Source organism: Lepidothrix coronata, unplaced genomic scaffold, assembly GCF_001604755.1.
Source record: "Lepidothrix coronata isolate B3197 unplaced genomic scaffold, Lepidothrix_coronata-1.0 Scaffold353, whole genome shotgun sequence".
NCBI classification, from domain to species: domain Eukaryota; kingdom Metazoa; phylum Chordata; class Aves; order Passeriformes; family Pipridae; genus Lepidothrix; species Lepidothrix coronata.
Window position 1 is genome coordinate 60,660 of NW_016690533.1, and position 23,221 is coordinate 83,880.

Consider the following 23,221-nt stretch of genomic DNA (forward strand, 5'->3'; position numbering starts at 1 on the left):
GAACTAAAGAATTTGTCCTTTCTTAAACGAAGGAAGAATTTATTTTGCAGTCTTAATACTATTTTGTAATTTTATAATGTGTATGTCTCCTGATATTAAAAAAAATACATATCTTCAACACACAAATTTATTTAACAGTGGCTAGAATCTCTCATTCTCCAAATTTACAAAGCAGGGTTTTTTCCTTATTTGGAAAACAAGCAGATGTGGATACAAATCCTCAACAAACCTCTCCACCTGTGAAGGTTTCTGGCCTCTCCTATCTAGACCACTCAAACACAAAACAGCCCTTCCTCTACCCCAAAGCTTAAGTACCAAAATTGAGAACCACAAACCACTTTTGCTCTTTCCAAGAAATTGTCTTAATAACCCTTCTCTTTCCTTGCAGCAGTTCTTTTTTCTGCATCACATTCTCATCTCTTCAGCCTGCACCTTTTTCTCCTAATATGCTTCAGGAAAATTTAATAGTGGCCTTACCTTTCCCACTTTTCACCATGGCTTGCTTAGCAGTGTGGGTGCAAGATTTTCCAAAACTAGTCAGGTTTATTGTCGGTAGCTTTTTGTTAGTAAATACGAGTGTGTTAAAACTATTCAGCATGAACTGCTCAATATATACTGGTACAAAATAAGAGGTCATTAGAGGCATATTTCTTGATATAAGAATAAAATTTTATTAAATCCCAACATTTAAAGCATTTGTTATATCACATTTTACATATTTTTAATCCATTCTATAGTAATTACATAATAAATATAACTTTCACAAAGCGATGATACTAATCTATTCTGCTATTAATTCTGACAGTAATTAACTGCCCTCCCACCCCCCGGTGTACTGGCCTTTTATAGAAAGAAATACATATTCATTTAGTTAAGTTCTCCAGATCAAATACATTTCACACACACACACACAAAATTTAAAAAAAAAAAATCAAAAAAAATTACAAAATAAGCAGCACAGCGATTTTTCTTCACCTGGAATACTGAACATGGGTCTACATTGTGGACATTCAAGTCAAATTGGAAAATGTATAGGAAGAACCTTGAAGGACAGTTAGATATTACTCTATTAGATTTTAGAAACAGCTAATTCCTTTTATCAAGAAGAAAGTTGATCTAAGATACTTTCCATTCATATTTAAGAAGCAAAATAAGAAAAGGCTTTGAAATGTTTTGGCACAGAAAGAAAACATGTTAAGTAATAAGTAATCATCAAGCAAACAAGCTTTCAGAGGGAGAGACTTACAGAAAACAAATTGAACAAGAACTAAATTACAGTGGGAGAACTCAATAAAGTTATGAAATGACAATATGACCACTCCTAAAAGGATGCATCTTGGCTTCTGAAAGGACATATTACAATATTCCAAGTGAGGCACATAAAAAGTAATTAAGAAATCCTGGAATGGAAAGACCTCTTCAGCTAGGTTTTTGCACACATTTGGACAGAATGAAGAGAAGAATAAAAAGGGCAAGGAAAAAAAAATAAAAGAAAAAGTAATACTAGCAACTCACTGAGAAAGTGACACCATCTAAAATCAGTCCGACAAATGCCTCCTGTCAAGGAAACTTGCTTAACAATTAGTCTTCTTTACATGGTAAAGCACTCAGTGCAACAAGTGAAAAGCTTTTAACTGAAGGCATGTCGGTAAGTAAACAGAGGGTTACAGGCTATCAAAGTTCTCACTGCCTAAGACCATTTGACACTACGCCACCGACTGCAAAGTGGTGGCACTCACTGCCCACACAGACAGTGGGCAGCGTTAAATATACATGCAAACTTCAGGATACTTAAGCAGGTATCATCTCATGAGCATAAAAAAAAAGTTCACAAAATTATAGGTGTCAGGAAACAGAAATTATCTAGTTTGGCAAGTAGAGAGCCTGACTGGTCAGGTGTTCAGTTTTCAGATTAAAAGAACACTGACTTCTCCAACAATTCCACTGACCTTCATGACACATTTACAGTATTTCTCAATATTCCTGAGTAAAAAGGCAAGATGTTTGTACATAGGAATAGGATACAAAACCAACCTAGCAGTTAGAAACTCTGCCTGGGGGAGGGCTGAAGGAAGCGGATGAAGCGAAACTTCAAAATTTATTAACTCAGAGAAAAACTCAACTTTACAAAGCTTATAGCACTTTTCAAATACACCTCCTTCAAAACGAGAATGGAAGCTGAAGAACAAAACAGAAGTGTGTATGGTCGTGTGCTTCAGGTTCACACAGGAAAAGACTGAACACCTCAGTTCTAGTCTTGCCATCCTCAAGTCTCCCACATAAAAACTGCTCTCTTCTGCCCCATGCTACATGGGTCTGCCTGAGAGGAACCCAGGTGCTGGTGGGCAGAAAGGCAGAGCAAGGGAAGCCCTGTGGCTACAGACACCCAGGACAATGATATGCAAGTGCTCTTAAGGAAAGTCACCCACTGCAGAGCTTAGTCTCCTTGAAAAAGGGCACAATTTACTTGAGATATTAAAGCCTTTAAACAAAGTTCAAGCATTAACCTATTTGCATTGTTTTCAAATAGCATCTCCTTACTCTTGCAAGAGAAAAATGACAGAGCAGAAATTAGGTAGAAAGAAAAAAAAACATAGAATGAAAAGACACTTAGTATTTCAGCTTCGGATTTTGTGCTCTACATCAGGAGGTACTGCATGCTTAGACAGCAACAGAAATTAATTTTGAAATTTCTTTCTCATTTGCTTTTATTAGAGCTATTTTCAGTAAGTAATTACTAGATGCTCAGCTATTCTGGGGAAATGCCTGAGAATGACTGCTACTTTCATCCTTTGATGTCAGTCTCACCAACTTTTTAACTGGAAAAAATTGGATTTCAGGAACTGATGGCTGGCAACTTACTGTACTAGTAAGCACAGACTGGAAGCCCTCGTGCATGTTGCAGACAGCTAGAAGGATACGGATATCCAGCCTCGATTAAAAAAAAAAAAATCCTCAACTACTCCCTTCCCCTAACATTTCTAGCATAAGACTTCTAGATTCTGCATACTCAGTGGGCACTCTGCAGTCCCTTCTGCAAAACATGCACGAGTGATTTCGCTGCATGAGATCAGAACTTTGCCTGCCTGAGACTGGATAAGGCAGCTGCCTGATAGATAGCAAACACTGGAAAATCAAGTAGGCGCAGGAAACAGATATTACTAAACATGCACAGGACACACATTATCTGCATGACATCAGCATTAGCTTTCAATGCAGAATCTCAATGATAGTGAACTCAAAGAACTAACTTCTTCAGTATTTTAACATGCCCCAAATTTCTTTCATAGGCCCAAGATACAGTTTAGTGTTTTCTGCTCAAACTCAATAGAACCTGCTGAAGTTCAGCCCAATACATCTTCTCTGGCTTCCCTGAAAAAGGATTTGCTTTCACAGCAGAAGAGCCAATATACTGACCAAAAAAAGAACGGAAGAAGTCTGTCAAATGGCAAACTCAAGCAGAACGTAGGATTATCTCCGTTATTTCAGCTCTGCTGCCCAGCCTCATGGGTATTCCAAAGTACATCGTCCCTGAGCTGACATAGACAAAGGTGTTCTGCCCAACTTTGTACAAGCCAACAAAGAATGGATTCAGAAGATAAGCTCCAGCATTTAGAGGGAAAATCTGCCCTCCGTGAGTATGGCCAGAGAGAATTAAATTTATGTCTGGTCTCTCCTGAAGGGCCCACTTTGCAGCAACTGGCTGATGAGCTAAAAGCACTATCGCATGCTCACTGCTACAACCTCTGAGAGCTTTTTTCAAATCCATGCCATGTCCCGAGTAGCGTAATGCATCTGCTTCAATATCATCCACGCCAGCCAGGCAGAACCAGTCATCAGTGCTCTTTGGTGAAACAATCTTCACATTCTCATTGTGCAGTGGCTGAATGTTAAATGATTTTAACAGCTCAAACCAGTTGCTAACATCTAATGTGTAGTACTCATGGTTTCCTGTGACAAAGTACGTCCCCAAAGGGGAATCAAGTTCTCCAAGAGGCTCAACAGCAGGTCGTATGATCTCTGCCTCAGCGTCAGTCAGGTCCCCAACGATCACCGTGATATCTGGTTTTAAAGCCTTAACCATTCTCACTATCATGGCAAGCTTGGTCTTCCCAACAGTAGGCCCCAGATGGATATCTGAAAGCAACACCACTTTCAGGTTAGTCATGGTTGAGGGCAGCTTGTGAACTGGAATCTCCACTGAATTCACAGCAGGAGGCTGGGAAGCATTTAACAGCCCGACAACAGTCAGCACAAGAGTCAGCATGACTGCCAAAACTGGTTTCATTGCTGTTCTGTTCTTGTTGCCAGTGCCTGCCTTAGTGCCTCTCCCCACCAAGAACTTGTAAGCCTGCTCTACAGAGCCTAGAGTGAAGAGGAAGAAGATGAGAATGATATAGGCCCCAAGGCAAGTGTAGGCAGCTAAAGAAAAGAAATAGGGCTCTTCTGCAACAAGAAATAGCAATGTAAAGAAGCTTGAATGAGCCAAAGCTAGAAACATGAACACAGCTATTTTCCACAGCATGAAACAGAGGGAGTTGGCAGCTGAAGACCTGGTGAACATGGTGACTGTGCTTTTCCAAACATGAAGAGATCCCATCAGCATGAGTGTATTGGTAAATAGTGCCATCTGCAGCCTTAGAACCCAGTGCCGCATCCTGAGATCGAGTTTTTCTGCCAGGTAACTCCGTGACAGCATCATAGAGAAGAAAACCATTCCTGCAGCCACTGCAGCCTTTGCTTCAAGGGGCAGTTGCTTGAAGGAGATCATCTTGCTTCCTGACCGTTCCCTTCTGTTCTGCAGAAGTCTCCAGTAGGCAATAATGTGGTTATGAAGGGGTGCCTTGGGTCAACAAAGCCTGCAACCAGGAACCAGTATCAGCCGTTTTAAAATATTACACACATTCCCTTTTTCCCAGACTGCAATAAAGGATGTTACTCTACGTACTACCCAAGATGCTGGGTCATGCAGAATCACTGTTATAAAGACACAGAGGAGATGTCCTGATGTGGAATAAATCAGACAACAGAAAAGACTGGATTTTGGCTGTCCCCTTCCAAGCTCCCTGCCTGCAGCCCTCTATGATTCCTCCCCCACCCTTTTTTTTTTTTTTAATATGCTCTTTTCTCATTAAGACTTCCTTATAGCAGATGGCAATAGATCGCAACAGGGATGCAATGAGTGCTGGAAACAATCATTATAGTATTTGGAAATTTCATACATGTTCTGGGACTAAGTTGTTTCTGATATTAATTTAACATGTGTTTTCTGTTCTTCTTCCCAAGCAGTTGGCTCCATCCGAAAAGCAGGCATCACCCTACCTCATTCTTACCGAATGCAAGAGGTTCTACTAACACATGCTACAGCAGCAGTGAAATCCCCACTGGAACAGCTACCAGATGCAACTGTGGTCCCAGAAACTGCAGATGATGTATCAGCAGATATCCTTGCCTGCAGTTGCGAATCAGACTTCTCCAAAGCCCTGAAAATCAGTAGGATCAGTGAAACTCACATTGTGTTTTGCTACTCGCTTCCAGACCACTTCCACTACGTGTACAGTTTCCAAGTTTCAATGGCTATTTCAGCATATCCTATTCTAACAGGGATTAGTTGAAAAGGGATCAAAACGTCCCACACTCTGCTCCTTTAGAAGGGAGCAGAGTCTACCACATATCTGCTCACAGATTGAAAACAAACAAGGATCAATTATGTTTGAATTGCACCGGAATTCTCTGCTTTGCTCTGTATTTTGCTCAGTCACAGTGTTTCTACACACGCATATTTCTATTTAAAACAAACCTACTGTTTCATTTTGATTGTAGATGAAAAAAGTTTGGATGGTCTTTCATAATATACAATAGAGATCATGTCTGACATAACAGTCATGCAGTGCCATATGCTTATTTTCAACACACTTCCTGTCTCTCAGTCCACACTTTAACTAGAGAAAAAGCAATCATTACAGCCAAAAATATCTCAGAACTAGGACGCAAAAGCAGCCTTGGTGGGCTCAGCAGTGAGCCTGAGCCCAGAAGTCTCAAAACCGTAGTTTGCCAGGTTGCTTATTTGTAGCATATACCTTCCCAAGCTAATTTAAAAGAACATTAGCAGCTCCCTGATAACAGGACCCTGCTCTATTTCGAAGACTAGAGCAAGTTTTAAAAGGATCCCTTCCCTCATTGCTTGTGTCAGGGAAATGTGGGCTGATAAGAAAAACCGTGTCTGCCACCCTCAGTTCCTCAAGCTCTCATATTAAAAAACTGCTATTTTACACAAACAAAGCTAGAAAGGATAAGAGCATAAAAAATGCCCTGCTAATCTACTGATCCAAGTCCATAGGTCCTCTAGACACCAGGTAATATTCTGTCTGGACAACCGCAACAAGAAATGCTGTTTAAAGAAATTACATGACCCTGGCCACTGTCTGTGGTCTGCTCCCTCATACTCCTCCAGCTGATAAAGCTGCTACACTAGGGATGTTCGAAAGCAAATCCTTGCCTAGTCATTTCTGGATGTTGTTTATGAACCTGATAAATTTAAATTTGGCAAATCCAATTTTTTGAATCCAGTAAACACTGTTTGCTTCTACAACCTCACATGGCAGCAAATTCTTGAAACTCACTATATATTTTTACAGTATTTAATCTGTTTTAAACTAATCTATTAAGTTCCCCAGGAGTGCTAATACTACCAAATTTGGTGAGTATTCGTTCTCCATTCCTCTTACCCACCAACCTTCAGAATTTTGGAAGGCTCAGCCATGACTTCCCCCACATTTACTGTCACCCATTCCATAGAGGTCTCACTTGAGGCTGTGCTGCTTTTCATACAACTTTAACCACCCGTGCACGATTCAACTGCACCATCTACCAAGGTAATAGCGACACACTGCCTCAAACTCAAGGCATGAGTCACAAGACCGTCAAGACCAAGGATTTGTCCTTAGGCAGTGGTATGGGACAAAGTGCCTACTACAGAGTCGATGCAGAACAGGAAAAACTCCTTTCCCTCCTCTCAGACACCACAGGACGAGCGAGTTTTCCCTTGGGATCGGCACCGGTTCCCGCACCGCCCTTGGCTGCTCGGCGAGGCCCTGCACTCCCCGACTCCCGGGAGCGCAGGGAGCCCCGGCGCTGGCCGGAGGACAGCTGGCACCACCATTCCGGGCCAGACGCGACCCCGGCCATCCCCCCCCGGAGGGCGCCACCGCCAGCCCTTCCCCAGCTCCACACGGCCTGCTCGGGAGAAGGGCACGGACCCTTCCTCGTCCCTGCCGCGGGACCTCCCCCTCGGCGCAGCACAATCCCGGCACACGCGCCCTGCTCGCCGCCCATGAGCCCCAAATCGCTCATGGTTTAATTAAAAACGGATCAAGGGCGGAGCGCCTTCCTCCAGCGGCGGGAGGAGGCCCCTGCCCAGCCCTCAGCCACGCCGGCCCCCCGCGCCCCTCGGAGCCGCCCCCCACGGCCCCAGGTGCGCTTGGAGGAGGGAGAGGCGAGGAGGGACTCACCGCCGCCCGGAGGAGCGCGGCCAGGGCGGCCAGCGGGAGCAGCAGCCGCAGCATGGCGGGCACGGCCAGGAAACGGCGGCGTCAGCTGACGGCTCCGCCGGGAAACGGGCATCCTTCCTCCCGCCCCAGCGGCACCCACGGCACCGCCCTCAGCGCCCTGACTCCTCCTGCCTTTGCCTCCCGCCACCTCCCAGGAGACTTCCCCTGTGGAGACCGTCGTCTGCCCCTGGTGCGGTGGGGCTGGGTGCTCTCCGTCCCGTGTTAAAGCAGTCATGCCCTTTCAGGAGCTCACAGCAGACTTTTTGGATATAACCTCCAATATTGTGTAAGTCCAAGGATTGCTCCCACACAAAAGTTTCCAAGACAGAAAGGTCTTTCTGGCCTTTACCTCTCCTGGGCAGCCCATCATTCACACTGGGGCTAGGTGCTTTCCTTCCCATGTAAAAGCACTGTCATCCTCTTTCAGGAGCCCAGCACCGAAATAAAGATACAACCTCCAATACTGAATACATCTCCAAAGATTGCTCCCACAGAAAAGGTGCCCGGACAGAAGGCTGGTTCTGGCCTTTATCTCCCGTGGGCAGACGATTGCCTGCAGCACCACACAGGCTCCAGGCCCCGGAACTTGGCCCAGCTCCCCAGAGGGGATGACAGAACACCCGCCCCCACCACCTTGGCTGGGCAGAAATGCCTCGCACACCCGTGCAAAGGAAATGCAAGAGCGATCTCCCAGTCTACAGGACAGCGACAGTGGCATGGATGCCAAAGGGACAAAAAGAGGATGGGGAGATGGCCGTACTCTCACTTCCATCCATGCGACTGATTTCCACCTCGCGGGCGAGGATGCTTTAGAAGGAGGATGACAAAATCCAGGGCCAGGGAGGGGAAGAAGGGAAGGAATGGAAAAGAAAAAACAAAATGGAAAGGGGCAGAAGCAAAAGGCAGAAGCAAGAAGGCAGTCGTCCCTGGCACTCTCCTATCGTGGGGCCACCTCTGCTTAGCTTCCCACCAAAGCAGTGGCCACATGATTGGCAGTTTGGCTGTCCACCACTCCAGCATCTCTGAAGTCCTCCCATGTCCCCTGGCCTTGCTTCCACTGGCCATACACTTTCCCTTTTTCTCCTTAGCTCCAGAAGAAGATCCCGGCTCAGCCAAACCAGCCTTCTACTTCGGCTGCTTGACTTCCAGAATTTTGGAATTGCCCACTCCGGTGCTCTTCAGAGGTGGCACTTGAAAACTGACCATCACTGATGGACCCTAGCACCTTCAAAAGGGGACCTCACTAATTAGTTCCCTGAGCAGCTTGAATTCTGCTCACTACATATCCAGAGTTGAAGTTTTGCTGTCACTTTTCTTCCTGACAGTGGAGATTTTAAACTTGATTGTTTCATGGTCACTGTGGCCAAGATGGTCCCAAATCACCACTTCATCCACGAGACCCTGTCTGTTAACAAGTAACAAATCAAGGAAGGCACCTTTCCTAATCAGTTCCCATAGTACTTGTACCAATAAGTACAGGTGTTTTAGGAATCTTCTGGACCTGTTTGTATCAGCTGTGTTGATCTACAGGTACTTCTTGGTTGCTTAAAGACTAATTTGTTGGTGTCATCATCCTGGCTGGGTGGCCTATAGTTGACTCTCGCAATGACATCTTGCTGTATTTGTTTGTCCCTTAATCCTTACCTGAAGGCTCACAACCCTGCCATCACCATCTGGAAGCTCTGTACATTCCAGCCCTTTTGTTACATACAACACCACTCCCCCGCCTTGTCTGCCCTGCCTATCTCTCCTACAGAGCCTGTAACCATCCATTACAGCACATCAGCCACAGGATTCATCCCCCCAGGTTTTGCCTGTGCCAATGCTGGTGCATCTCTGGGACTGAGCCAAGGCTTCTAAGCTCCTCTTGCTTTTTCCTTGTGCTGTATGTGTTGGTGTAGCAACATTTCAGATGCAGTTCCTTGTACCCAGCACCTTGTGTAGCCGGCTGAGGATCTCACCGGCACACAATCCCTCAAACTTTGGTGTGCCACCCCATTGCTCGTTGCTGGCGAGTCTCGTTTTATCCCTTTCCCCTGCACATTTATGCAGGCAAACATTCAAGAGTTAAAAGCCGCTGTATGAACCAGCCTACAATGTGAGTAACAAAGCCAATGATTCTGCTAAAATAGTAGTTGGACCTGAGATCTGTCAAGTTTTTATATCCCTTGAGGACAAATGCAGCCAACAGAACATTTACTGTAAATGGGTACTCCAAACTAGGCAAGCAGACACAGACAGCTCCCAAATTAATTAAGAATACACAGCATAGGAATGTGAATACCTGACAGGAATGAGAATGTTCAACACCAGCCCTTGGGTTTTTTACCCCCTGAACAGGAGCTAGGTCTGGTCTGTCTGTCCTTGCTTGCCAAGTGCCAAAGGCACCATTAGTGTCTTTACTATAAGAAAGTATCTCTACCAAGCAAAAGAAGGCCAAGAGAGCTGAACCTCAAGGCCAGTGGAGCCAAACGCAGCTGAGCATCAAACAGATGTACACACTCGGAAGAGCTTTCAGAATTCCACAGCACTCAGCCACGTGATTTCTGGTGACACAGCCTGAAGCATCAGGCTCCAAAGAATAGCCATCTCTTGGCTCATGACTTGTGTTTGATACGGACTTGGGCCATCAACAAGTGCAACAGATGAGGAAAAACTGAAGAATGACAGCAACTGAAACTAACTGTTATTTTTCCATGCCAATAACTGGTTATAAAACTATTTAACTTGTCAGCTTGTAGAACAGAACACAGTAACTAACAAAAAGAAAGCCTTTTAGTCAGAACAGATTATCACGTTGTTACAAGAAAGTCAAGATTTGGACTTACAAAGTCCAAATCATTATCATTAGTACCTTTTCTGAAGAGGAAATCCTTGTCTTTTATCAAGTGTTAAGTGCAAGAGTGTGTAAATGAAACAAAAAAACCCAACCCACACACAAAAACTCACCCACACCCAAAAAACTCTATTCAGATTTTATATCTTTATGTGTATTCACAGTGTGTTTTTTCATGGGGAATGCCTCATTCTTGTGTCTCAGCCCTACCCTGCAGTGACACCCAACAGGAAAAGCACACCAAAATGTGGCACTACTAAAATACTTCTTGCTGTCCACTCTTCCTTCCAGTTATGCCCATGCTTTACAGCCCAGAGGGCTCTTCTGCTGGCAGTAATTGCTGCTATTGCTAATGAATTTACTGGTGGGTTCGGTTAATTGCTTTTCAGAGGCAAATATGTGAATAATAAATTGTGCTTATTTCTCTTCAGCTGTGTATGATCTAATAATTCGCCTGTTATTTCCGGGTTCAGATCCTTAGATGCCTCTCAACAAACAGTCCTTTAAAGCCTGTTTAAAAAGGCTTTTCATGAACACAAGATGGATTTTTACCTGATTCAGAAGAAAGTAAAGCCAGGCTGAGGTGGGTCACCTAGGGCTATTGGTATTGGCAGTTTTAACCCACAACGTTGTATTTTGAATTGTGGGGTACAATCCTGTTATTTGAAACTTACTGTTTGCTGCTTAATGCTAAAAGGACACCAGTAAAAGGCATTATTTGTCCTACTGTGTCATTACAATGGAATGTTTAGTATCTCTTGGTACCAAATTCTGGCAATATTAAAATAATAACAAAACATTATATTGATCATCTGTGTGAAAAAACACAGTCTGCCCTTCAAGCCCTTTCTTAGAACCTTTTTGGAAGAGAAAAGTTTATTTTCTGTCCAGTCTCGCCCAAATGTGTGCCAGAGCCTACATGGCACATTGTGGTGTGATACGCAGAGAGAATGGGGGAAAGAAAAACTGCTAGATGGATTTGCTGCATATCTGTGCCTTAAATGTTTTACTATATCACATGGTACATATTTTACTACATGCTATAATTTTACTATGATACATAATACGGTAGTGCCATTACAGATTCCTTCTGTTTTTCTCAAAATAGCTTCAGGCTAAGACTATGTCATGGCATGTTGACTATTACTGTATCTGAAAAAAAACCCGAAACAAGAATTGAGCTCAAATAATAAGAAAAAAAGTCAAGAAATACGAAGATGAGGGGGGAAAGACTGAAAAAGTGGTAGAAAAACTGCTGGTAGTTTGTGCAAGATGCTGCTCCACTATAAAAACATCATCCTGTTCACTATGAAAGGTGCAGTAGGTGCTGCACACAATTTTATTTGCTGTTTTGAAAAACTTACTCTGTAGAATAACTTTGAAACAACAAAGCAGTCAACCCCATCACCAAAATGTGCTTTTACTCATTACAGAATTTGTTTTAAAGTGCTGTGACCCTTGCTGATTTAAATAAGATCATTAATTCCCAACTACTTACTAACATTAGGAACCCTGTTCACATTAAACTTGATGCTGCTGATTTTCAGGGATATTCTGTAACATCTCAGTGCTCTGTAAAAGCAGCTGCTGGTTATATGGCTCTGCACAGGGACTGCTGAAGCGTACCTTGGCAGCAAACAGCAATTGGGTTCACAGAAATATAGATATATATATTTGTGGTAGAAAATGGGTAACTGTGTATCTTCAGTACTTAGTAATTCTACACTTTAAACCTGTCCTATTTTTGTGGAGGAAAAGTAATACTACACTTAGGGTAGTGTAAATAATATTTTTTTCTTCCAAGTTCTGTGTCTGCAACCCATCCTCACAGCCAAAACTAAGTGGGTTTTTGGCTACTGTTAGAAGTTCACTTGGGCAGGCTTAGGCTGGTGCATTTTTGGGCTGGATGTTCTAATTACCTGTTCTAATTACCTCTAAATTCAGAGAGTTTTCAGGACAGTTTTTTACTTTAGCTCTCCACCTTTCTAAAGAGAAGGAAAAATTTAATGACTCTACTCACACTGGAAATGGGAATAAGAACACTCTTTTGTTTGCTTGGCATGGAAATCCTCAGGAATCCCTGTGTGTAGTTTATGTAAGCAGGCACTCAGAGACACTGATCTCACTGATTTAGCTCAGTTGGTTAGAGCATGGTGCTAATAATGCCAAGGTTGTTGGTTCAATCCCTATACAGGCCATTCACTTAAGAGCTGGACTCGATGATTCTTGTAGGTCCCTTCCAACTCAGAATATTCTGTGATCCTGTGGTCTGTAAAATATCCTGCTCATAGAGGACAGTGAATAGCTCTCCTAAACAGACCATCTGAGGGGTTGTTGAACCTCTAAAATAGCCTGCTTGGAAAGAAGCAGGTTAATGTCCTCTTAACTGAGGAGTGGAAAACAGATATACTAAAAGCCAGATTTAATGTAAACACAGTGCAGTTTTCACTGTGGCAAAAGGAAACTTCTTGATCAGCCTCAGCAGAGGGTATAATCCCAAGTTTTGTTCTATTTCTGCAAAATCTTTCCAGAACCTGATCAGCACATCAAGCTGGGTACATCTCTGCCCTTAGTACAGAGGAGCAATAAATGAGGAGCTTTAAAAATCATCTCAAGTTGTGCTTAGTATTAAGCACTCTGAATTTAAAAAGAAGACATATAGGAAATGCTGGTGGGTTTAATTTTCCTGTTTACTTTAAACTAACAAACAAAAAAGCATTACACTTGCAAGTCCTCTTGATGAACATGAAAGCAACATATTTGTAAGAAAAAGAGAGATGCTTAGTTTTGTAATGATATAAGCTGAAGGGAAATCACAAGTTATCTCATGATGCATGCTGGTATTGCAAGAACTGACCACATTTTCTCAGTTTTTGTTTGAAAGGAACTAACTATGGATGGCACTGAGCAAAGATAGAAATAAGGAGCAAGTTTCACAGAAATTTGGCAAATGGACAAACATTCACACCGTTCTGCTTCTGTTCCCACCCTCAGGGGCAAAAAAGCTGCTGCTGTCAGCAACACTCACTTAACAAATAGCATTTGACAGAAAAGTAATGAACAAGATGAGCAGCTCCCTGTGGTCTGGTCTGGACATTTATCTGCCCCAGGGACTTTTAATACAGCGGAACAGGCTGTGTGAAGTGGTGGGATAGGATAAATTTATTACTTTGCCTCGAGGGAGAATTAAATTAAGTCTGATTAAAGTCACTTAAATCCTGAGCACAAGGGCTCAGATTCATGAAGGAGAGACCAAAGAATGTGAAGATCCTTTGCATCAGAGGCTTTACCCATGGGCATGCCTTTACTCTACTGAAGTTAATGTATCTCTCCCAGTGCTGAATCAGCTTGCATTACACCAAGGGCCAAACAAACCTGAATTAGGAATAATTACCATGGATCCCCTGTCAGGCAGCCATTTGCCAGCCCAGAGTAACTTGTGCCAGAGCCCAGAGACTATGCCTGTGCTTTCACACCTGTGCTTTCCTTAGCAGGTACCCTGGAGTTTACCTGAGACTACTCCCTCACTTCTGTTTTCCTACTGGAGGGCCCAGGCTGTGAGAGAGGCCAAGTGTCATACAGAGGTATCATCGCATACAAACCTACACCTGTTTCAGGAAGAGTTTCAGGATGACAACTAAGTATTAAGCATATGCAGACACCTTAGTGGTGGAGCATGGAGCAGGTGGGGCTCCTTCCCTTTGGAAGAAGATGACACACTGTTGACACTGGAGCATAATGCCAAGTAACAGTGGAGCCCAACCTAAAACCTAGCCAGAATCATTGTTTTCTCCTTAACTGGAACTGAGCCTGAACTGCAATTTGGAAGTTTCCTTGAAGTGTGAGTCGAACGAGCATCAGTCATAGCTGAATAATATCATTAAAGCAAAATATTGTGATGCTTGGACTTTCTGCAGAAACAGGAACTTAAATCAGAATAATTTGCATGTCAGCTTACCAGAAAGAAGACATAAGATGTGCAAATTCATGTATTTATTAACCACTTCTCACTGCCTTCCTCTTCAAAATCTTTCCTGTCACTCTTCTGGATGGTTGTCACCAGCAGGAACTTTTCATGACTATCTGCAGTCCCGTCCTGGGTCTCTCCACTTTCTGCAGCAGGAATAGCCTGGCCTTTCCTCTTGAAAGTGGTGTACTTTTGTTTTGCTCCATTTTGCTGTTGCTTGCAAAGCACCAGTTTTTGTGAGGCATGATGCAGTTCCTGCTACCCTGGCTCCTGCTTGCTTGCAGCCTTGGTGTGCAACAATGGGAAGCTGTGCCTGTGGGTCAGCCTGAAGTGGGCAGGACTAGACCCTCCTTCCTGTTGCAGCTTCCCCAGGGTACACTGGCGGCTGCCCAGAGAGACCCAGTTCTTGTTCCAGCATATTTTTTTCCTCCAGTGAAAGCATTTTGCAGCAGGACACAGCCTGGGAGCAGCCTCTGATTTGCCCTGTGCTAGATGATGCACATGAGCAGAAAAACGATGGTATGCGATGTTGTCCTTTTGCTATTGAAAGAGTTTACCAGGAAAAAAGGGAAAAAAAAAAAAAAGAAGATTGCCATCTGTGTTTGAGCCACCTAAACCCTGCAAACCACAGAATAAACAGTCTGTGACAGGTCTAATCAGCCTGGGGTCCCAGGAGCACACACCCAGCTCAGCCTACAAAAAGCCCAAAGGTTGATTACAGGTTTAAAGAGCAAACATGCAGAGGTGTGGCTGCTGGGCACCAAGTCCAGGCTGCCCCCCTGCCCCCCCACCAGCGACTGTGCCAGTGGGTCACACCCATAGAATGTTAAGGGTTGGAAGGAACCTTGAAGATTGCCTAGTCCCACCTCCCCCTGCCATGGGCAGGGACACTTCCTACTAGACCAGGTTTCATGGCCTTTTTCAACCTGGCCTTGAACACTGTCAGGGTTGGGGCATCCACAACCTCCCTGGGCAACCTCTTCCCGTATCTCACCACCCTAACAGTAAAAAAATTCTTCTAGCCTAAATTTACCCTCTTTTAATTTGTACACATTACTCTTCTTGTTCTGTCACTACCATTCCTGATGAGGAGTCCACCTCTGGCTTCCCTGTAGGTCCCCTTCAGATACTGGAACATTGCTGTGAGGTCTCCACACAACCTTCTCTTCTCCAGGCCAAACAGCCCCAACTCTCAGCCTGTCTCATAAGGGAGTCCCCCGCCTTCTCCACTATTCATATCTGTCTTTCCCACGTTCAACCTCCATGGAAAGGAAACAGAATTACAATCATCTTTTTTTTGCCACTCAGCTGGCCCAGTTACAATCATCTTTGTGACTGCAATTTAGGGTAGGTCTGACGGCTAAAAGAAAATGACATTATAAAGCCACCTGGGGTTGCACAGCTCTGCACTCTTCAGCAGATGCTGCAACAACATGTTAGAAATGGGTACGGGGAGAAATCAGTAGCTCGCTGACCACCTGTGCCAGCCACAGTCACAGGTGCTTTTAGTCAACAGGCAACAAGCAGCCAGAGGGAAGCCAGAGCATGAACATGGGCCATTTCTCCATGGAGAAGGTTTGGCTCTGTCCAGCTTCTGCTGTGGCGAGAGGTTTGGCTCTGCAAGGCGCCCTCTCGGTTGGTTACATGACCTGCTTTTGAAGGGTTCTGGAGGGAAGGTCTGTGCTGTTTGAGGGTTCCCAGTAGCCCCAGGCTTCATCCCCAGGCACTTTCACAGACAGGCTAGTGCAGACCATGTTGAATAATACTTGGGTGCATGTGTTTTGCATCAAGCCTGTGAGACTCAGCTACCTTTTGTGATGGCGGACTGACCAGAAAAACAATCTGCAGCATAAAAAACCAATATTTACTTGTTTACTGGGGCATAGGTTTCACAAGCCAATGGCAATGAGTGCTGTGCCTAAACTCAGAATCACAGAGTGGTCTGAGTTGGAAGGGACACACATGGATCATCGAGTCCAACTCCTAAATGAAAGGCCGATACAGCAGTCAAATCCCAAACCCTGGCATTATTAGCACCATGTTCTAACCAACTGAGGTAATCTCAGGGTCACAGATGAGAAAGAGAAGTTGCAGGCAGAGGTTAATCATTTGCTGCAGAGGATGCAAATATTTAAGATTGCAAACTACCTTAAAGGCAGATGCTTTTCCTTATTGGTTGCTAGATATTTAAGAGACATATTTCATTTTTTCTCCTGAATCTTTTTGAAGATATGGTGCTTTCAGATTACTTCCTTATTACATGTGTATGCTGGGCAGTCTACAGCTTGTTAAAAACGAGATTGCAGTGACTGTAGTACATCAAAGGACTTAATCAGCACAGTGCCATAGAGAAGTTGAAGACCTAAAGTAGGATAAGTGTAAATCTGTAAAATGGAAATAGCTAAATAATTCAAATCAGTAACATCAATTTCTGTGTGGTTTGTTCATCTTCCGGCCAGACTTGTTTCATAGAGTTGAGGTTTTTATTAAAGGTAGAAGAAGAAGAGGAAGAAAGAAAAAAGTCACAGTCCTACTTCAGAGCTGTTTCAAATCAGTTGTTTTCCCTGATCTTTCCTCTCCAGGCTACGGAGCCTCCTTCAATACTGAGTAACAATCTGGCTGAAGATGGCAGCTGCAAGCATAGTGAGTATACAGCTATGTTACTGTTCATCACTGTTTTCCTCTCCCCCCTCTTTTCCTCCATCAGTTTTCTGCCTCTTTCAAGCCAGTGGTGCCATTCCACTGTAGCAGTAAAACGAAGCCTTCTTCCCCACCTCTTTCCAAGTTGGGCATTTTGCGTTTTGTATTGTATTTGAAGCTGCCAATCCAACCATGTTTTGAATGAGCTGACAGAGAAAATGCTTTCACCACCTGCTGTTTTTATAACTGAAGTTGGCTGGAGGTGGTGAACTACTCTTTTGTAAAGAGTGTGTTACTCAGTGGGTCTTTTTTAGAGGTCTCTGCTGTGCTGAACACTTCAAGCAGTCTGAAACGCACTGTTTCCCTGGCAGCCTTTGCACTTTCCCATTTAAATTGAATATGTTAGGCATCTTCAAATGCATCTGGTGGAGAGGGACAAATGCATGTTTTACTGAGCCTCTCAACACAAATTTACCAGATGTCGTATTGCAGGTCACCCACCCTGACAAGACCAGCCTGGATTACTACAGGAATGACAGCGCAGTGCTGTTCCTGTGTGGAAACCCAGTGAACAACACAGACTTTATGTGCGACAAGAGGCAGGTCAGGCAGTTCTCTCAAGCCTTCCTGCCGGTGTTTTTCTGGCTTATCTTCACTGTGGGCACAGTAGGAAATGCTTTGGTTGTGCTTGTCTATTGCAAATACCACTTCAGGAGAAGTATGATGGATCGGTACCTGCTGCACCTGGCCATCGCAGACCTGCTGCTCCTTTTCACCCTCCCGTTCTGGGCCAAGGCTGCTTCTGATGGCTGGATCTTCAAGGACTTCATGTGTAAAGTCGTCAACAGTCTGTATAAGATCAACTTCTATGGCTGCAGCTTGCTTCTGACCTGCATCAGCTTTGACAGGTACATCACTATTGTCCAGGCAATGAAAGCTAAAACTTCTAAGCGAAGGTGGCTCCTGCGCAGCAACCTCATGTGCTTGGCTGTCTGGCTGACAGCGCTGGGCATGTGCATCCCAGAAATCATATACAGCCAAACCATGCAGGTGGGTGACATAATAGTTTGCAAAATCACATACCCACCAAATGTCAGCAGGATCTTCAGACTTACCATGCTGGTCTTGAAAGTCACAATTGGATTCTTCTTCCCACTCCTTGTCATGGTTATTTGTTATGCTCTTATCATCAAGACCCTCCTACAAGCCAAAAGATCCCAAAAACAGAAGTCGGTGAAGATCATCACCATGATCATCACGGCTTTCCTCCTCTCTCAGTTCCCGTACAATATTGTTTTGCTGGTCAAAGCCATCAGCACCTACACCGGGGCAGTGTACAGTTGTCAGGCTGCCAACCAGCTGGACATCGGGCTGCAGGTCAGCCAGACCATCGCCTTCCTCCACAGCTGCCTCAACCCCTTCCTCTATGTCTTTGCTGGTGAGCGCTTCAGGATAGCGCTGGGCAGGATGGTGCAAAGCAGTGGCTGCTGCCGAAGCAGGGTCCAAAAGCAGTTCTCCTCTGCCTGCGACAGCCAGGAGCACAGCTCAAACTGGTCCTTTACCATGCTGGGGAGGCAGCGGGTGAGGAACTCCCTGATCCTTAGCGCTCACTTGACCTCCTCTGTTATGTCCCCTCCTTGCAAAGTCCTCTTGTAAGTTAGTCCTCACTCTCTCCTCTCCAGAGGAACATGAGACTCTTGGGAAAGCACCTGTGTACCCCAAAGACTGTCCCAGAGGAGCAGGAAGGGTTGGTGGCCCTGTCCTTGATGTGTGGGACCCAACTGAGGTTTGCTTGCTGAAAAGATAGGAAACCTTTGGCAGAGAGCAGCAAAGTGGAACCATACTTGCTATAAGCAGAACTGACAGAGGACAAAAGCTATCTTTGTGACAACTGTAAATAGCTGGCCCATCTGCAGCTCCGACCACAGCCTGAAATAACAAGTCTTACAGGGAGGTGATAAACCCAGTTACAGCAGCAACAGAGGCAGATAAAGCAGGATGAACCACTCCTCCTCCTCATAGGAAGCAGCAGGAGGGAGTTCAGCCTTTATTTGCTGTGATGCCAGGGTCTCCTATGCAGGTGGCCAGACTCCAGTGCCCTGCCAGACTCCTGCACCAGAACCCCTCCCCTGTAAAGGAAAACGGCCTTTAGCTCCAACACTGGTTTGTTGAAGGGGGCAAATGCTGCTCTCTGTGCAGGGGCAAATGCAACTCTGGCTGCTCATGTGGTTCTTATTGCAAAGAAAAGCCAGTCGTCTGTGTTCATAAACTGGTCTGTGTTCAGAATCTGACCTGGCTTTCTCCTATAGTTTAGCTGTGTGGTGTCAGGTGAAATTTGGTACAATTAATGCTATAGCTCCTACTTTGGTACTGGAAACAAATCACACCTCACAGTAAAAATTCAAGGGTATCAGAGACACTGCACTGTCTGTCCCAGGGATATTTTCTGAATAGTGCAAAACTGTAGTAAACCAGAACACAAAAACCAAACCCATGGTTCAGCTGACTGCCAGTTATGTGCTGGTATCTTTGCTAACAGTGACAAAATATATTTAGCCTGGTGCCAGTAAGACAAAGCATTATTAAGTGTCAAACTTAACGACATTTGGAATGAGACTTCAGGTTGGCAGAGGCAGCAGTTCCCAAAATGCTGTGCTGTAATGCACCCCACAACTTCTATAGGACTTTTGGAGTGCCGGTGTTGGTGCCGTAACAGTGCCTGAGGCCACAGGACATCATGTGTCCATTGCGCCTCGCTCATCCCCTCACAGGGACATGGCATTGCCTGTCCTGCCTGACTGCAAGCCTCCACTTTCCAGTCTTCTATTGCAAGTCATAGTGCTTAGGAGGTTTTGTTTTAAATAATCTCATTTAACCTAGTTTGCCTTCTGGTTAATTATTTCTTCCAGGTAAAAAGTGGTTTCATTGTGCATTTATCATTAAAGAGTGTTGATAAACACAAGCTTTCTGCATCGTTTGGCATTGCTTTTCTAGTGGACAGGGTACATCTAAGCAGATAGGTTTCTAGTTCTATATAAATTTATTGGACTTTAAAATATTTTTTTAACTTTTCCTTAGGGAAAAAAAATGGTCAAAAATGTACATATTTTTTACTGTATGTGCAAGAAGGGTTTGGGGGGTTTTTGCAATCTGTATTCAGCAAACAGAAGCTGAAATTCTGCTAAACAAAGGCACTGTCACATGTCCCAAGAGGATGAACTGGTTGTTTCTTGCCCACACGTCCTTTCCAGGTTTGGATCCATACACATGACCTGTTTCCAATGACAGGATTTACCCATCTCAAAAAGGCCAAAGGAAAGCTTTTCTAACAGGGTTTACTTCACATATCTAATCCTTGGGGGGCAGCTGAGAACTCCGCAGGCACCAGTGGGTTTAAGCTCCTGAGACGAGGGGTGGGGTGGAGTTTTGGGAGGGAAGGCAGGTTTCTGAGGGCAGGGGAGGAGGGAGAACACTGGGGGCAGATGCTTTCCCATAGCAGCCCTTCCCATGGCTGAGGGTGCTCCTAGCCAGAGGGTCCTCCTGGCCCCAAAAGAGCCCCTGAGTTATGCAAACAAACAAGTGTGCAAACTTTAGGGGCTGCCAACCTCTGGTCCTGTCTGGGGGCCTCAAGCTCCTCTTCCCTGCATAGCATCTCACCAGTCCCAGGAACTTGAATTTTGTGGCCTTCTCAGAGAAGACAAAAGCTTCTTCACTCTCCAAAATGCCATGGGAAATATTCATGCTTGATCAGCGGGTGAAACTGCTGAGGGTGGTGAAGCGACAACAAAATTGGAGCAGTTTGGGGTGATGGGGTCATCCCTGGGTCATGAACATCCTGCTCTGAGTCAGGCTGCTCCCTGCTACTTTGCCAGGGCCCAGCCCCTCTGGGATGGGTTTTCCCTCATTGGGCTTGTTCCACCACAGCTGCCTGCAGTCCAGCAGCTGCTGGTGGCTTCCGAGGCTGTTGGTGCCTCATGTATTTGCAGGGAAGCTGCCCACCTACAGGCCCTCTGGCTGTAGCCTCATCACTGGTGGGGTCCCTTGTTGCTGGCCACCACAAAGCAGGGGCTCAGTCATGGAAATGTTTGCTGTCATTACCTCCTCTTCCATCTGCTGAGGGCCTCCATCTGCCAGCAGCATAGCTCCTTGTGGTCAAGCCCTCCTGGGGGTTTCCCAGGAGGGGAGTTTTCCATGAAGGCAAAGGGTATTGTCTCCCCCGCCCCTGTCCCTTCACGCCTCCTGTGGGACACTGCTCATGCCTTACCCACAGCTCTAGCAGGATGGTCACTAAGCACTTGCTGGAAGGCCCAGGAAAGGCCTAAGATCTTCCATGGCTTCATTCCCCTCTGCTCTTTTTGAGGCCATTTTTTCATAGATGTTCCCAGTTTTGGGTTGTAGTCTCCTCTGCTGTTGCTTTTCTTTAAAGGAGCAGCTTGACTTTGTCTGCCCTAAGTGTTGTCACCCAGAGACCAAGGTGCAGGCAGTCACGTAGCACAGCACCACGCTGCTTGTGGTACAGGGAGAGGAAGCTGGGAGAGCCGATAAGAAACTTTCACTCTCCTCAGGCAAACCTGCCTTCCTGATGTCTGCTCCTGCCTGAAACAGAAATGCTTTATACCAGTGCCTCTTCCAGAGAGCAGGGAAGTGATGGAAGGGTGTGAAAGTACAGCAATTAAAGCTGCAAGCATCACTCAAGTGATGGTAAAGTCAGCCATTGATCTGAGTTCAGTATGTGCAAACTCAAGTATGTTCTGAATCAATTATCCTTTATTTAACTGAACAGATACTGTGGTTCCCAGTGCCTTCGAGTGCTGCCTGATTTTTCCAAGTCTCCTGGGCCATGTTTTTAAACCTTATACTTGGGCTTCAAAGCATCCCCGTGACACTTGAAGGACTAATGCAGAGGGTACTGCTGTCTTGTGGCAGCTTCACACGTTCCTCACAGCAAAATAGAAATATAAGGCAGAAGTTGGGTTGGGAGAGCCTTGCCGCTAGCACCAAGGAAGGGAGGTGGTAATCAACATGGGTAAAAATAGATTATTGGAAATGTACACAAAGGTTTTCAATAGCTACAGCCTTCCCTGCAGAGCTGATGTGCAGCAGGGTAAGGTCACTCACACATGTATTGTGTATTTGTAAAACTCAGTCTTGGCAGATCCCTTGTACTCCAGATTAGGCTTTGCTGGCGACCCTGTCCTAGAGAGAAGCTTCTGAGTGTGGAACTGGGACTATATCACTTCAGCAGTGATAAAGTGACAAGGTGCACTATCAGGCAGCAGCATGAATTTCACTCTCTGATGTTTCTGCAGAGCAAGATAACTCTAGACTTAAGCAAAATCAGGAATATTCATAAGACACATGCAGTATCTAAATTCTTCACATAGGCATTGAAAATAAAAGGCTGCTTTGTGTCATCCTCTGGAGATGCTCCTCGAGATGCTCTGAGACTTCTGTTTGTAATTGTAGCTTTGAAATGAGGGATCGCACAATATGAGGATAACCTTGAATTTCATATTTTAATTTAATAAACGAATAATAAAAACAAAACTTGAGGAAGATGGGAAGAAGAAGGAAGATTCCACAAACACAGATCAGTCTGAAACAGACTGAAACACAGACTCATGTCACATATATTCCTGCTGGAGTGTGGGGACAGGCTGCATTGCAGCCTCCACCCCAGGAGCAAACTCCTATGAGGAAAGCTGACAAAACAAGCAATGACTGGTGGTGATGTGGCCTGCTGTCCCCCTGACCCATCTGGATGGCCCCAGCAGCTCATGTGTTTACCATGTGTCCTGGGGCTGGGATTACAGATGCAAACACTGAGGTGACACACAAAGAGTGACTGTGACTCACACAGCACTTCTTGGCCTCTCGCTGCCATGCCACATAACCCAGGCGTACAGAGCCAGCTATCACCTGGGGAAAACCAGATGGGAGCCCTAAGCTGAAGGACCATACGGCTCACTGTCAGGGGCAACAGTGACTTTACTTGCTGTCCTTGAGGCTGCTCTGGTTCTACCTCTGAGGACTGGCTCACTTAAGGATCTCCACTGTTCCTCTGTTGTACTGTACAGATGTGGCCTTTCACCACTATTTGTGAAATAGTTGACAATCTATTTTCTATTTTCCTTATTTTGTAAAAGCTTTTCCCGCTTAGAAGTAGACCATACAATCATCAGATTTATCTTCCACACAAAGCTATCTCGACAAGGCCGGAAAGGGACA

General features: G+C 44.9%; 3 protein-coding genes across 4 annotated transcripts in view; 1 reads left to right on the top strand and 2 right to left on the bottom strand.

The window, feature by feature from the left end:
- The window catches only part of GLB1 (galactosidase beta 1), a 42,476-nt gene extending 34,855 nt beyond the window's left edge, over positions 1–7,621 (bottom strand). Inside the window, exon 1 of the mRNA XM_017838715.1 lies at positions 7,512–7,621. Coding sequence (XP_017694204.1) covers positions 7,512–7,565 — 54 coding nt within the window. The 5' untranslated portion in view covers positions 7,566–7,621. The remainder of the gene's footprint in view (positions 1–7,511) is intronic.
- Positions 648–7,611, bottom strand: TMPPE (transmembrane protein with metallophosphoesterase domain). Of its 2 annotated transcripts, XM_017838716.1 has the most exons (3): positions 7,512–7,611; positions 5,334–5,483; positions 648–4,859 (listed from the first exon to the last, which is right to left on the bottom strand). In XM_017838716.1, the coding sequence occupies exon 3, from the start codon at positions 4,769–4,771 to the stop codon at positions 3,455–3,457; it is 1,317 nt and encodes a 438-aa protein (XP_017694205.1). In that variant the 5' UTR covers positions 4,772–4,859; positions 5,334–5,483; positions 7,512–7,611; the 3' UTR covers positions 648–3,454. The 2 variants fall into 2 exon arrangements, with proteins under 2 accessions (XP_017694205.1, XP_017694206.1); XM_017838717.1 differs by lacking the exon at positions 5,334–5,483 and having other exon boundaries at positions 7,512–7,605.
- Positions 7,564–18,649, top strand: CCR9 (C-C motif chemokine receptor 9). The gene is made up of 3 exons (XM_017838697.1): positions 7,564–7,740; positions 16,936–16,996; positions 17,472–18,649. The coding sequence occupies exons 1-3, from the start codon at positions 7,564–7,566 to the stop codon at positions 18,647–18,649; spliced, it is 1,416 nt and encodes a 471-aa protein (XP_017694186.1).
- The last annotated feature ends 4,572 nt before the right edge of the window (positions 18,650–23,221 follow it).